The 12,673-nt window shown below is 33.8% G+C and overlaps 1 protein-coding gene across 1 annotated transcript; it reads right to left on the bottom strand.

Annotated features, from left to right (window-relative positions):
* Positions 1–2,803: 2,803 nt before the first annotated feature.
* Positions 2,804–11,770, bottom strand: LOC120347580 (ceramide synthase 5-like). Its single transcript, XM_039417606.2, has 8 exons — positions 11,414–11,770; positions 10,639–10,759; positions 10,262–10,380; positions 9,662–9,719; positions 5,636–5,779; positions 4,948–5,183; positions 4,207–4,363; positions 2,804–3,597 (listed from the first exon to the last, which is right to left on the bottom strand). The coding sequence occupies exons 1-8, from the start codon at positions 11,578–11,580 to the stop codon at positions 3,520–3,522; spliced, it is 1,080 nt and encodes a 359-aa protein (XP_039273540.2). The 5' UTR covers positions 11,581–11,770; the 3' UTR covers positions 2,804–3,519.
* Between the last annotated feature and the right edge of the window lie 903 nt (positions 11,771–12,673).

The following is a 12,673-nucleotide window of genomic DNA, read 5'->3' as shown; positions in this document are numbered from 1 at the left end:
CATCACGAACTGTGTTTCAAACTTGTTTTGGTAGTAAATACAATGTCGTAATTGATTCAAATAATTATTTATTGTCGATTAGTGATTTTGAATCACGATGATTAGGCATAACATCCGATTAACGAAAATTGGCCACGTTTGAACATTCACAAGTCGGTGTGGCGAAAAAGCTTAATCAATCATTGCTGCTTTTGTGAAAGGTTTCATAGGTAAGATAAATACGATCAAACGAGAAAACTTCATACTTATATATATATATAGCGATGATCGATTGAAAATAATCAATGACGTAACAATTGCAAATTGTTTCGACGATTTGAAACTCGAACAAACTGTTCGAAACAAACCCGCCCTTCTTAGACTTGAACTGAATTTTGAGCCTATTTGATCTATTCTATAGCACATTTGATTCAAACTTAAATATCCAATGAAGTTTTGAATTTTGCAGTAGACTACATTCTATTCTACTTTTTGCTGAAGTATTCGTTACGCTGTGCTATTCAGTTTATGAAAAGATCGTATAACTAGCAGAAAACATTTATCTGAACAATTGAAAATAATGTCGAGGAAATTATAGTAAGTTATATAAGTCTTCCGAGTAAAGTATTCGTGGAACATTTCGTGACAGAAATAAACATTGTGTTAGACATTTTAGATATCTTTAGTGATGACGATTAAATCGATTACACTTGTCGTCACGTAAACAATGTCTGGGCAATAATATCACACGCATATATATATACATATATACAGCACAAATATTTTATAAAATTATACCTCAAATATGAATGATTCATACTGTGATTATTTAATAGATACATGAGAATATATTATCGATATAAGTATTACGCACGATTTACATGTGATACTTTAATTCACATAGACAGTACGTTGTTTTTCTTGAACCCCGAACCGAACTATTGTCATTCGATAAACGTACTATATTATGAATTTGCTCTATATAATACAGATTGCTTTTAGTTTACATGTATTAGTTAGAAATAAGGGTATAGATGTACGGGTCAAATCGCCAATAATGCAAGTGTACTTCATATTACACACTGCATCATTTTAATGACGTAGAGTTTGAATTGATTACCTTAACGCCAATTTCAAATACACGACATGAAGCGACAAGGCATGTCACGCAGTATCGTGGGATGTAAACATCAAAAAGAATATAAGCATAACCGGTTCAACAAATTTTTGAAACTGATATACATACATATATATTTGCTTGCTATTATGTTCATATTAGTAATATTTGTCCCTTTAAAAAGTTGAAAAATTATGAATGAATTAATCCCATTTCTTTATCTCTGGGAACAAAATGTTACGCACTAACGAGAATGTTAATATTGATAAATTGAAACAATATTTATTATGTACCGAAAATAGAATATTACTGAAATATTATTATTTTCGTGGCGAGATTGGGATTTAAATAGAACTAAAGAACTCAAAACTCCGAGGTAGAAATGAATTAAAATATGCTACACGTACTGGAATGAGAGCAACAAAATGAATCAATATGATACAAGTACATTATCAACCGGATAAACAATATATATCATTCAACAATATCGTTTGATAGGTGAACGCGTTTAATACGTTTTGAATGTATTTTCAGTTTTTATTCACTTTTCTTTTTTGAACCTATTTGAAATCTGTCCATCTGAAGCACGACAGTACATGGACCAATACACTGGAATGTCCGTTCGTTAACCGCATTCTTTCTCTACATGTTGTTGAGTATTGATAGTACAATTGATTCTTATCATTTATTGCCTTAGTGATCCGGGTATGCGCAGTCGCGGTATGACAATTTGTGTTATTGCTCGTACTTTTAGGTGTTAGAATACATATATTGAGATACAATGATACCGAAGTTCCTAAAAAGCCATCTTTTAATTAATTCAATAAAAGTATAGATTACAGGTCAAGTGATATTAATACGACACCAATACAACATTCAAGATAGAAGATTACAAGATTTATTTTAAACTCCGCCCGGGTACAAGAAATCACGGAACAGGAGACAAACAGACATGACGACAATTCTGGAAAATTGTCATATTCATACGAGGTTTGAAGAAGCGACATAAAACGACTACATAGGCAATCTTACATTGTAACCTAGAATATGGGGTAAAAAATATTGTAACCGCTGCAGTTGCGAATGGGTGGTCTTTCCTAGACTCAAAACGACACTAGACCGACAAACTCTGGAGTATTTGTTCTCAACCTTTTGTGAGACGTGGCCCATCAGCACTCGTGCATCTCACCTGTTCATCATTTCAAAAAGACGCGCAATGGGGCCACATAACAGTTCGTGGGTAGGGGGCACAATACTATGCGCCCGAGTAATTTCAGTGCAGTTTCGTTTTTTTTTTATATATTTATAAGAAAATTCCCCGTTCTGCCTAGTTTCACCGGTACTCCCGAAGTATGTGAACCAAGATGGCGGACAACGGAACTTAGTATGTGTACCAGGTTAGGCCATAATTTCAGGTACAAATACTACGGGAGTCACTTGGCTAGTCCCCGAACTCTTAATAGAACAGAAATTGGAATAAAATTATGGCTAGACCCTAACCTGGTACACATACTACGTTCTGGTGTCCGCCATCTTGATTCACGTACTTCGAGAGTACAGTTTCACCACGTAATTAGGGTTATTTCACAGATCGTTTTCACTTTCTCATGAACGCCGCTCTAGTTTTTCAAAATGAGGGGCTTTGTTCAAACTACTACAACTAATAGGAGCGAAAACTAACAAGATGACATTACAGGTATTAACTCATTATTCCAACTCAATAAATTGTTATTTTATTTCATTTCTATATAAATTAATCACACCCACAAAACACTACAAAAAATAACACAGATTAAAAAAACAAAACATCAATAAATATGCCAATCAGATGAAAATCTTGGCAACAATGATAAGACATGGTCAGAATAGTACAAAAATACTAAATATGGTTTAAAAATATTTCCAGTAGCTTTTATCTACAGCTAAAAACAAATTTTGATAACACTTGATTTAGGTTAATTATATAAAAATACAAACATACTAGTTAATTAATATATAGAAAACAATGCACCCCAAAAGCGGAAGCTTCATTTTATCATGTAATATGGTGCAGTAAAATATGATACTATTGATTTGTACAATAATAGAATATTTAATATCATACAATTAAAAAAGCCATTTTAAAAAAACAATTAAACCAAGCAAGCTTCATATTAATTTGCATAAAAATTGTTACAGTAACTGAGAGTGTAATCAAAGTAACGAGTACCTTCTCGATATACAATGAAGATACAATTTTATTGTGAACAAATACACTTCTGACAAAATTCTATCAATAAGTCTTCAATCCATCAAAATCACTGTCAAATGTTAACGAGTGGAAAGTTGACACAGGGTAATACACTAAGTAAAAAACACTTCTAAAAATAAATAATCATTTCTAAACAAGATTTCATTTGTATTTAAACATTTCAGCTAGATATTTAGATATCCTTCTTTTCTTCAGTAGACTCATCGTCTGTGTCTTCCTCCTCTGTATCACTTCGATCATCCTTTTCAACCTGCAAAAAGTTGAATATATATTTACAGAACCCTTCGTGGTATGTGTGAATGTGTCTATAATACGCATACCAACTCACCTTTGATCACCCAGTGTGGGTTCGCAGGTTTGAATCCTGTGGAAAATAAATATGTGCGAGAGGATTGCTGGGCCGCTCACCGTCGTAAGGTGGTTTACGTAAGCGACCCAAAAGGTCATAAAGCACAATTGCTCAGAAATCCCAAACGCATGTTCCATGACGAAAATAAAATTAAAATCAATGTTTTGATGGACTTTGAATCCAACCTGTGTCCTGATATCAATACCTTTCGTTATGCAGCATATTTACACGCCTTCCCCTCCAAACAAGTCTCCATACAAGTTGACACTGCTAGGTAGAGAACTACTATAGTAGTTTGGAAGGACCAGAAGCTTTCCAATTTGTCATTGTCTTGCAACTTAATTATGCACTGGGTGAGGTGGCGGACACAGATTGGAACCGAGGATTTCAATATGTGATGCCAACATAGGTAAATCTAACCCTTCAACCAATATGCAGGCAGTCTCAGACGGCAGAATACGGAATTGTGCAAATAATACAAATATGAGTAACAAAACATTTTATTCATACCTCTCCTTTTGCAATCATTTTACAAGCCATCTTGATAATAATTGATGCCCAGAATATGTGCAAGCAGAGTAAAATAACCAGGAGAATGTTGAAAAAATAATAGACAAAACCCAGGCGTGTAACTTCCAAGCTTTTGATTGCAGAAGTGTGGATCACCCTAGAAACAGAATATGACAATTTCAACGAGATGATTACCGTAGGTTATTTTTGCTTTTCGATGCTTGTTAATGCAGTAAATGTAATTATTCTGTAACATGGGTCAGAAGTAGAAGTAAAATCGGGCCCAAAAATTCCAGCCCTGCCCGACCCAGGCCCGTGGGTATGAAACCTGACCCGAGCCCGACAAATTAACTGGATTTGCAGGCCTGAGCCGAAGCAAACCCGAATCTTCATACTTTATTTAGGAGTGCATTGTATTGTCATTGCAAGAGTTTAGTACACTATGTGTGGTGTTGATGAGGTAACTTCTGTTTTTTTTGCAGAACACGGTCTCTCGTGGACAAAACACGGCCGAAATTCCTCATTTAAAAAAAAGAGTCAGCAATAGAGAAGCCCGACCCGAACGTAATGATTGACATTTCAGGCCTGGCCCGGGTCGGGCTCGAGCTTCAGATCTTAGCTCTAGTCAGAAGTCATAAATTTGGCCGTAGAATATACAGAATTTCAATGTAAATGCAACTTTGAATTTCACAATAGCAAACTAATAACATATGAACATTGGGACACATCACACAGGCTTACCAAAATGGATAGATGACAAGTCTCGATATGAGAAACACAATAGCGAATACAACAAAAGTCGCATCTGCTAGAGTTCTTCGTTTGATGTAATGGAAACATTTTCCGAGTTCGAGAAAAATGTCAGAAATATCATGAATTGCCATGACGAGAGTTCCGATTCGAACAAATGTTACAATGTATGAAAAAACAATGAGAAATAAGGTGGCTGCATGATGAATCAATTGTTCAGAAAAATCCTGCGTACAAAAAATATAAATGATGACTGATGAGATTATCAAAGTAATTATATAGGTGATGAATGAGACTAGAAAGAAACTATAAAAAGTTTTATTTTATTATTGATATGATAAAAGGTTGAATCAGAGATGAATGAATGAAGTTGAATGACAATTTCAATGAGTATGAACTCCCATGATAAAGCACCACAAATATGGGAACTTAAGTCATACACAATGTTGAAATTAGGCATTATGATGGTTTATATTTAGAAAGGTATTTTTATAGATAGGCTACAAAATTAGTGCTAACTATGCAGAAATATAAACAGCATGACAAACAATGAACTATAAGCACTACAATAATTCATACCTGAGAGCTAATATAAACAGTAATAGGAGGATAAAAACAAAATAATTACCTCTGTTCGAGTGCAGCTGATGGAATAATGAAAAAAAAAATGAAAACCAACCTTTCTTTTAATGTCTGTCATGATGGAGAATAACAAAGATAAATAAAAGCTGCATTCAAGCATGTAGTAAACTTGTGTCTGATGATCGAGCACCTGACGTCCAAAGTTTTCCCAACATAATTGATTGTCCCAGAACCATGAGGACTTGAAATAATAAAATAAAAATAATTAAATTTGAGACGACGACAGAGTCATGAAATAAAAATCAAACATTCCTATGAATTATTATTAGAAGTTCAAAATGTCATATCTAATAAAAAATTTGTGTATCATTATTAGTTACTTTAGAGCAGCTGTTTTCCAAAAGGTTGGGGAAGAAAAGGTTTTCCTAACCAAAAATAATGGCAGTGGACACACCATTGCTTTCATTTAACACACACTTTTGCTCAGCGATTTTCAAAAAAACAGAACAAGAAACATGTTCTGTCTTACAAGTTTTCCCTCTTCATGAAATCAGACAATCAATTTGATTTCACTTTACTTCATGTTCTTTCTCATTCAAAACCTCTAGTATGAGTTTATTATTTGAAAAAAACAATTGGCCCAAAGCAAGGTCCCGCACTCACTCAAGATTAAAGCACTAAAGGAGACTGATCTCTGTTTGCTCCATGACGACACCACACTTTGGCTTTTTATATACGCCTCTACAACCTCTAAGCACAGTATATACCCAAGTAAACCCATTTTTCATCTACTTGTCTTTACACGTAATCTTTATTTTGTCTTGCCAGGAATGCGGTAAAACTAATTATTAGTGATACCCCAAGAGAAGTCAATTGTCACGAAACGAAAAGAGGAATTGCGAAACTAATACGACTGAAATTACGAAAAATGTGATTATTATCAAAAAAATTTATTTCATTATTAATTTTAAATTTATTATTATTGTTTGTCTTCATAAAAATGCCTAATGTAACCAATACGTCTACGCAATCACCAGTGCCTTTTGGTACTCATTTACGTCTGCAGCCTCAAGGGTTGAGAAACTCTGCTTTAGTATAATGAATCATAAAAATATGAAATAGAGGATACATATTATTTTATAATTAAAACAGAATTATATATAACAAATAAAAATTAAATAAAACAATGGAAAAATAAAAAAAGGACAAAAGAAACTAAAACTGTAAGAATATGGCATGCCCATTCACAACATGCAGTAATACAAAAGTGTCATGAAATGTCATTGAAGTTCGAGTATAGAATCACTTCACTGACAGATGAGGAGAAAGCAATGGAAATGGACAGATTTCTGTAAACCAGAGTTCTGTATGAGACATACAAAAGCGAAGAATCTATAGTGTTACAGTGCATAGTAAGTATGAGTGTTTATCATAGTGCGAATTAGCAAACTAAAATATACACAAAGCACAAAGAGTCTCCATTGAAATACCTGATTATCAAATATCGTCAATGTTTAGATAACTATAGAAACTAAACAAAGGTGATAAAATATATTGTACGCAATCTCAGTTACCAAAGTAAACAAATGTCAACAGAACATAGAATTTAACTAGCAACTGACAGATGACAACTAATGAAGTGCAAGTAAGCATAGCAAAACAAACATTGAAAAATCCCAATAAGTCAGCGCATGTAAATACCTGTCCGGGATGGAGGGTGGTACTACTTAATACCTGCATCCTTCAAAATGTGATAGCAAGAAACTGCGCAAAATTAATATATAAAAAAACGAGTCAGATGATTATCATTGTTAGGGCAATCCTGGTCATGGGAGTTATATTTTCACATATGTGTATGTTATGAGATGTCTCACATTATTACTGGCCTAGGGAAGGGTTGTCCAAAACTAAAGGATATTCAAAGTATGTGAATATTTTTCTAGTCAATTTTAAAATAATTCCCAATAATGGCCACTTTTTGCTGTCAGCAATTTTTTTTTTCTAGAGGAAAATCCCCAAGTATTTTCTGCACTTTGTCACGACACGAGTTGTACGATGATGAAACAGAATTGGCGCTTAGATTGTTTATTTTCTGTGCGAGCGTGAAGCGCATATTTTCGCATCATTCTTTTACAGTTAATTGGTGGAAATGCTCCCATTTCCTTGCAAAGCTTCCACTTAATTTGAGCTTTTTTTTTCAAAATAAGTCATAAAATTGAGAACTATGTTGTTAAACCGTAATTAATAACCAAACACACTTTTATCTAGAAAGCAGTTCAGCAAGCGTTTACTCCAGCGAATCCTATGCCACATTATTTAATTAAAATTTGATGAAATACTGCGTACCATGATATGAAAGTGTTAGACTCAACTCGGTACATTTTTTTGAAAGCGATTGGTCAAATTAATGGAGAGAAATATTGAACATGGTGTTGGTTCACGTGTCTCGCATATATCCAACTAGTGTCAGATACTAAATAAGTTGTGTTCCTGTGCTTCGTTATGATAGCAAACGCAATAAATTGTCGTGAAAAAGAACTTGATTCACTCGGAAAGGTTTTTGGCACTGTATTTCCCAGCGAATAAGTCTACTCGGTAAATAAGACGAGGCGGCCCGTTTTTAAGTCTGAAATAATGGGTTTTTGCATATAATCTGCTAATAAGTCAGGGTAGTAAAATCGCTTCAACATCTCAAATTACCATGCAGAGACATTTGAGCGGTCGCCGTGTTTGCACATTGGTTAAAATAGCCTATAATGACTTTTTTTTGTAGTGTAATATTCAATCCATGCATTGGTAAAAATAGCTTATAATGACTTTTCTTGTAGCGTAATATTCAATCCATAACAACTACAAGAATTCAAACTGTCAATTTCAATCTAATTGTGTTCAACCTAACTCGCGATAGCGTCCACCATATAAGAGCATTACCGATCTAAAATAACACGGCAATGATGAGGATGTAATATATAATAAGGTGACACCAAAAAAATTCTCATACTCGACTAAAAGACAACCCCCCCCAAAATCAGGCCGAAATTTGGGTCTAGAAAAGCGACTTAACTGCCGTGAAATACTGTAAGTTTGATAATAATAGTTTAATAACGAATCGAATGGATGGACTGGATGATTTTCATGCCGAGCAAAATATTTAATCCGCGACCGATACCAGCATTAAAAATTGCCGTATTAATTTATTCAATTCGGTTCAATGCAACTCACAGTTGCGTAGACTTGCGAAAAAAAGCATTCCTTAAAGCCTTACTCTAAAATACCACGGCAATCTGGGGACATAACATGTATGTTGAAAACCAAGATCAGCGATAAAATCCCATACTATTCATTTTATTGCAATAATGATTTGATTGAATATAATTAACATCGGTTAGCTTATATCCATCATAATCCAGGAAAAAGGGCTGGTGCGGCCAAAGGCCCAACGGTAATAGGAATCGATACAAAGGAACATTGCGACACGCGAGTACAATTAACTGTTTCAACTAAATATATTTCTAAATTTTTCAACATAACATAACGTGTGCCGTAGACTCCTAAAATTTTGGCGATTTACAGTGTCTAAAATATAGCTTTTATTTGTTGCAGTGCATCTGGAACAAAATTTGTGGTGTTTTTGTTTAATGACGATTTTACCGACTTGGGTCTTTTTTGCTTGCAATTGGAAAACATTATATTATGAAAAGTATCCAATCGGAAATAAACAAATTGAAAAAAAGCTTGGAATTTTAGTAGCAAGGTTGGAGGCAACAGTTATTGTTTATTGTATGCAAATTGTTTATTGTATGCAAATTCCTTCATACACTACTTGATTTTATTTTAACATAGATACTCGATATTTCATATTCGGAAAAAATATTTTAGAATACATTAGAAAAAGTGAATTATTCAGTATTGGTCAACCCAGGCCTAGGGAGTTCAAAACTGGAGATAAGTTGCTTTAGACTAGATATTCACAGGAACTTTCTGTGTGTAACATATACAATGATAACATTTAAAAAAAAAAATTCTAATTTCACAGCTTTAAGCTAAATAGAATTTTAAATAACAGGTTTTGAAAATTATAGTATTCAAATCACACTATACGAAAATAACAGGAAAAACATACCTTCCATAGAGTACTCATTCCATATGTGAATAAACAGGTGTAAAATAAAAATCTCCAGCTGAAATAAAATGAATATTTTACTGGTGTTAAAAGACAAAATGAACACAAAAGTATAAAACATGCAATATTTTGGTAGTTTAACCTTAGGATTAGTATTTCATAAAAATGATACACAAGAGTCCGAATGACTACCAGGAGAGACTATCTAATAAAAAACAAGGAGATTATTAGTGTTAAAAGCCAGACACACTTTAATTGTGTGTGTGAAAATTGTTGTGCTTTTTATTAAAGACTAGTTCGGTTAAGTTGTGGTGGTCTCATATTAGGAAAAATCCATTGAAAAATCAAACTAAGTGGCAGTCGCTTAAGAGATACTGTATAAAAGAAATAATAATGTTGGGGTGTAATATCCAACATATTTGAATGTACATTTATTCATTTCCAGCAGAAATGTCGAATGTGGACTTTATACAGTTTAATATATGTCATCAACATTAGAAAGTACTCATGTACCTCTTTCTTGATTCAGGAGTATAAACCCATGGAAAATTGGCACCATTTGTTTACAAATTTTGTGACAAATATTAAAACATTACAGACCTGGCTTCACAAAATTTTTTCTGGTCTGTAGGCCGATTTGAATTTCTCTTCCTTCTGAACCACGTCCTTATAAATGCAATAGACAAGTTCGTTTGCTTCACTAATCCATCCAATTGATCCTGTAATATAATATAAATATCATACATTTCTAACATCATTTCATTGATAAATTTGACACACAACTCCCCCAAGTATACCTATGAAAAATAGACTAATCAATGGTGGTAACTATAAACAAGCTGCTTGTTTCATTATACTGTTATAAAAATATGACAGCTTTCGCTTTGAAAAATCTGTATTTAGAGTTGAATTGTAAGAGATAGAAAGATTGCCATCAATAAAATTAAAGGTATCAGCACAAGGAATAAATTTCTTACATTTGATGGACGTTTGGATACTTTCAGAAAAAAGGTCTCTAAAGTGGGATTTCTTGATGCTGGTTTTCTCTCCGATCCATCTGATAACATCACGAATTTGCAGAATGGAATCGCCACAGTTCTGCATAGAAAATAAAACATAGCTATAATGAATATGAATTCACTTGGGCAGACAAAAAAATGTGGATATCTAATTGGATTTTAGTTATATTGAATAGGAATGAGTTTTAAAACTTTTCCACTCTTTTCATGCATTAACTTGCTTAACTATCTTATTAAATCCTCCAGAAGCAGTTTTTCATGAACTCGTCAGATCACTATATACAGATATACAGTAGAGCACAGTCCTTAAATTCCAACATTGTTTCAACTTTCAATAAAACAAATTCTCTATTTGTCTCTGAAACGAGAGCATCTGGTACAATGGCAAATCGTGCCATGCTTGTCTCGATAATAATTTGAATCAATCATGAATCGTCAACCATCATGTGACCAAAATCGTGTTTTTTTGCTAAAAACTATCGAATGCTACAGTACAATATTTTTTCCTTTTGTAGTCTACATCAGATTCTTTTTTTCTGAGGGATCTAATGGTGTCATTTTTAGATTTAGTTTATTGCGCAGTGCAGTATGCGTCGATATGAAGGCCCATATTTCAATTTTCAGAACTTATAATTCTGTAATTTCTGAATCTGGATTACAGGATTAGGAGATACTGAGATATTGTAATCCTGCTACCATAAGTTAAATCAGAAGGATAAGATAATAAGTTTACCTTTCGTATATTTTTCTTGAGAAGAATATTCCAATGGCAAAGATAGGCAAATACGCCAGGATGTGTAACCTTTGTTTCAAATCTTGTCGATTATCGAAGTCGTCAGAATGACTTTCGTTCTTGAATATGCCAAGACTTTCCCACACCGCGTCCCATGCTCGCTCCATGGTTAAGAACTTGCAAAGAGTGAAACCTTGCAGACTCAGAAAATTTTATTATGCAAGATTCCTAAGCCGGTAAACTTGCCTGCAAGCAAAAGCAGACTAACACCAAGGTGTCTGGGTGTGGAAACATGCCACAACAAACATAAACTTATGTAAGTCAGTGAGCGGCAACCGATTTAAACGGTATAAATGTTTCCCAACCTTTGACCCAAAATAGATGTTTTACAACCTTTGACCTCGAATAGATGTTTCACAACACCACAACTTGGGGTTCATATTTATCTTATGGGGTATAGTGAAATAATGCGGTAGTTATTAAATAATTAAGATGATGTAAATACGACAATACAAAAAAAGACCCAGGAAGGTAGCCAAAGCTCCATACGGGGTTCGAAAAATCAAAATTATCGTTATGATAAGTTTTACATATTCATATGGTGACCGTACATTTGAACCCACGTACATTTGAACCCATGTGTATATCCACGGGTTCAATCTATATGCGGGTGCTAAAACCCATGGGTTAGGGTTAGTATGAGTTCAACTATCCGAAAAACAAAAAAAAATTTCATAGGTGCAATAGCATACAGGTGCAATTGTCATGGGTTCAAATGTACGTGGGTTCAAATGTAATGGAACCATTCATATATACAGTAATACGATAACTTTCTTTTAAAGCAACAGGCTTGTAAACTCATTTTCCCAAGCACGCTCCCAATATTTTTCAATAACTGTAGTTTTCAGTCGTGCTTACTTAGAGCGGTTCTGCCAATATTCATATTTGATTACCTATTTTGCACCTGAAGATAAAAATCCTAGAAAACTCTAAAAATACTGAAGTGCAATTGTGTTCCCCTAATTGACTTCAGCTTAAAAAAGCAATTCTAAACCGGAATCTTTTGTAACCTAATCAGATGTACACACTTCATTCATACAATGAAAGTTATAAAACCTCAGATTAACCTGTGATGCTTCGAACCCCGAGGGACAATTATGTGCGAGTGAATCGCTGAAATCCTCTATACACAAACAATATTTTCATGCAATCAACAATATTATAGCCGTATTTTTTAAATTTACATATGGTATGTAGAAA

Source organism: Styela clava, chromosome 11, assembly GCF_964204865.1.
Source record: "Styela clava chromosome 11, kaStyClav1.hap1.2, whole genome shotgun sequence".
Lineage (NCBI taxonomy): Eukaryota > Metazoa > Chordata > Ascidiacea > Stolidobranchia > Styelidae > Styela > Styela clava.
The sequence above is the reverse complement of the archived record's forward strand: the minus strand, read 5'-3'. Positions and strand labels throughout refer to the sequence as shown.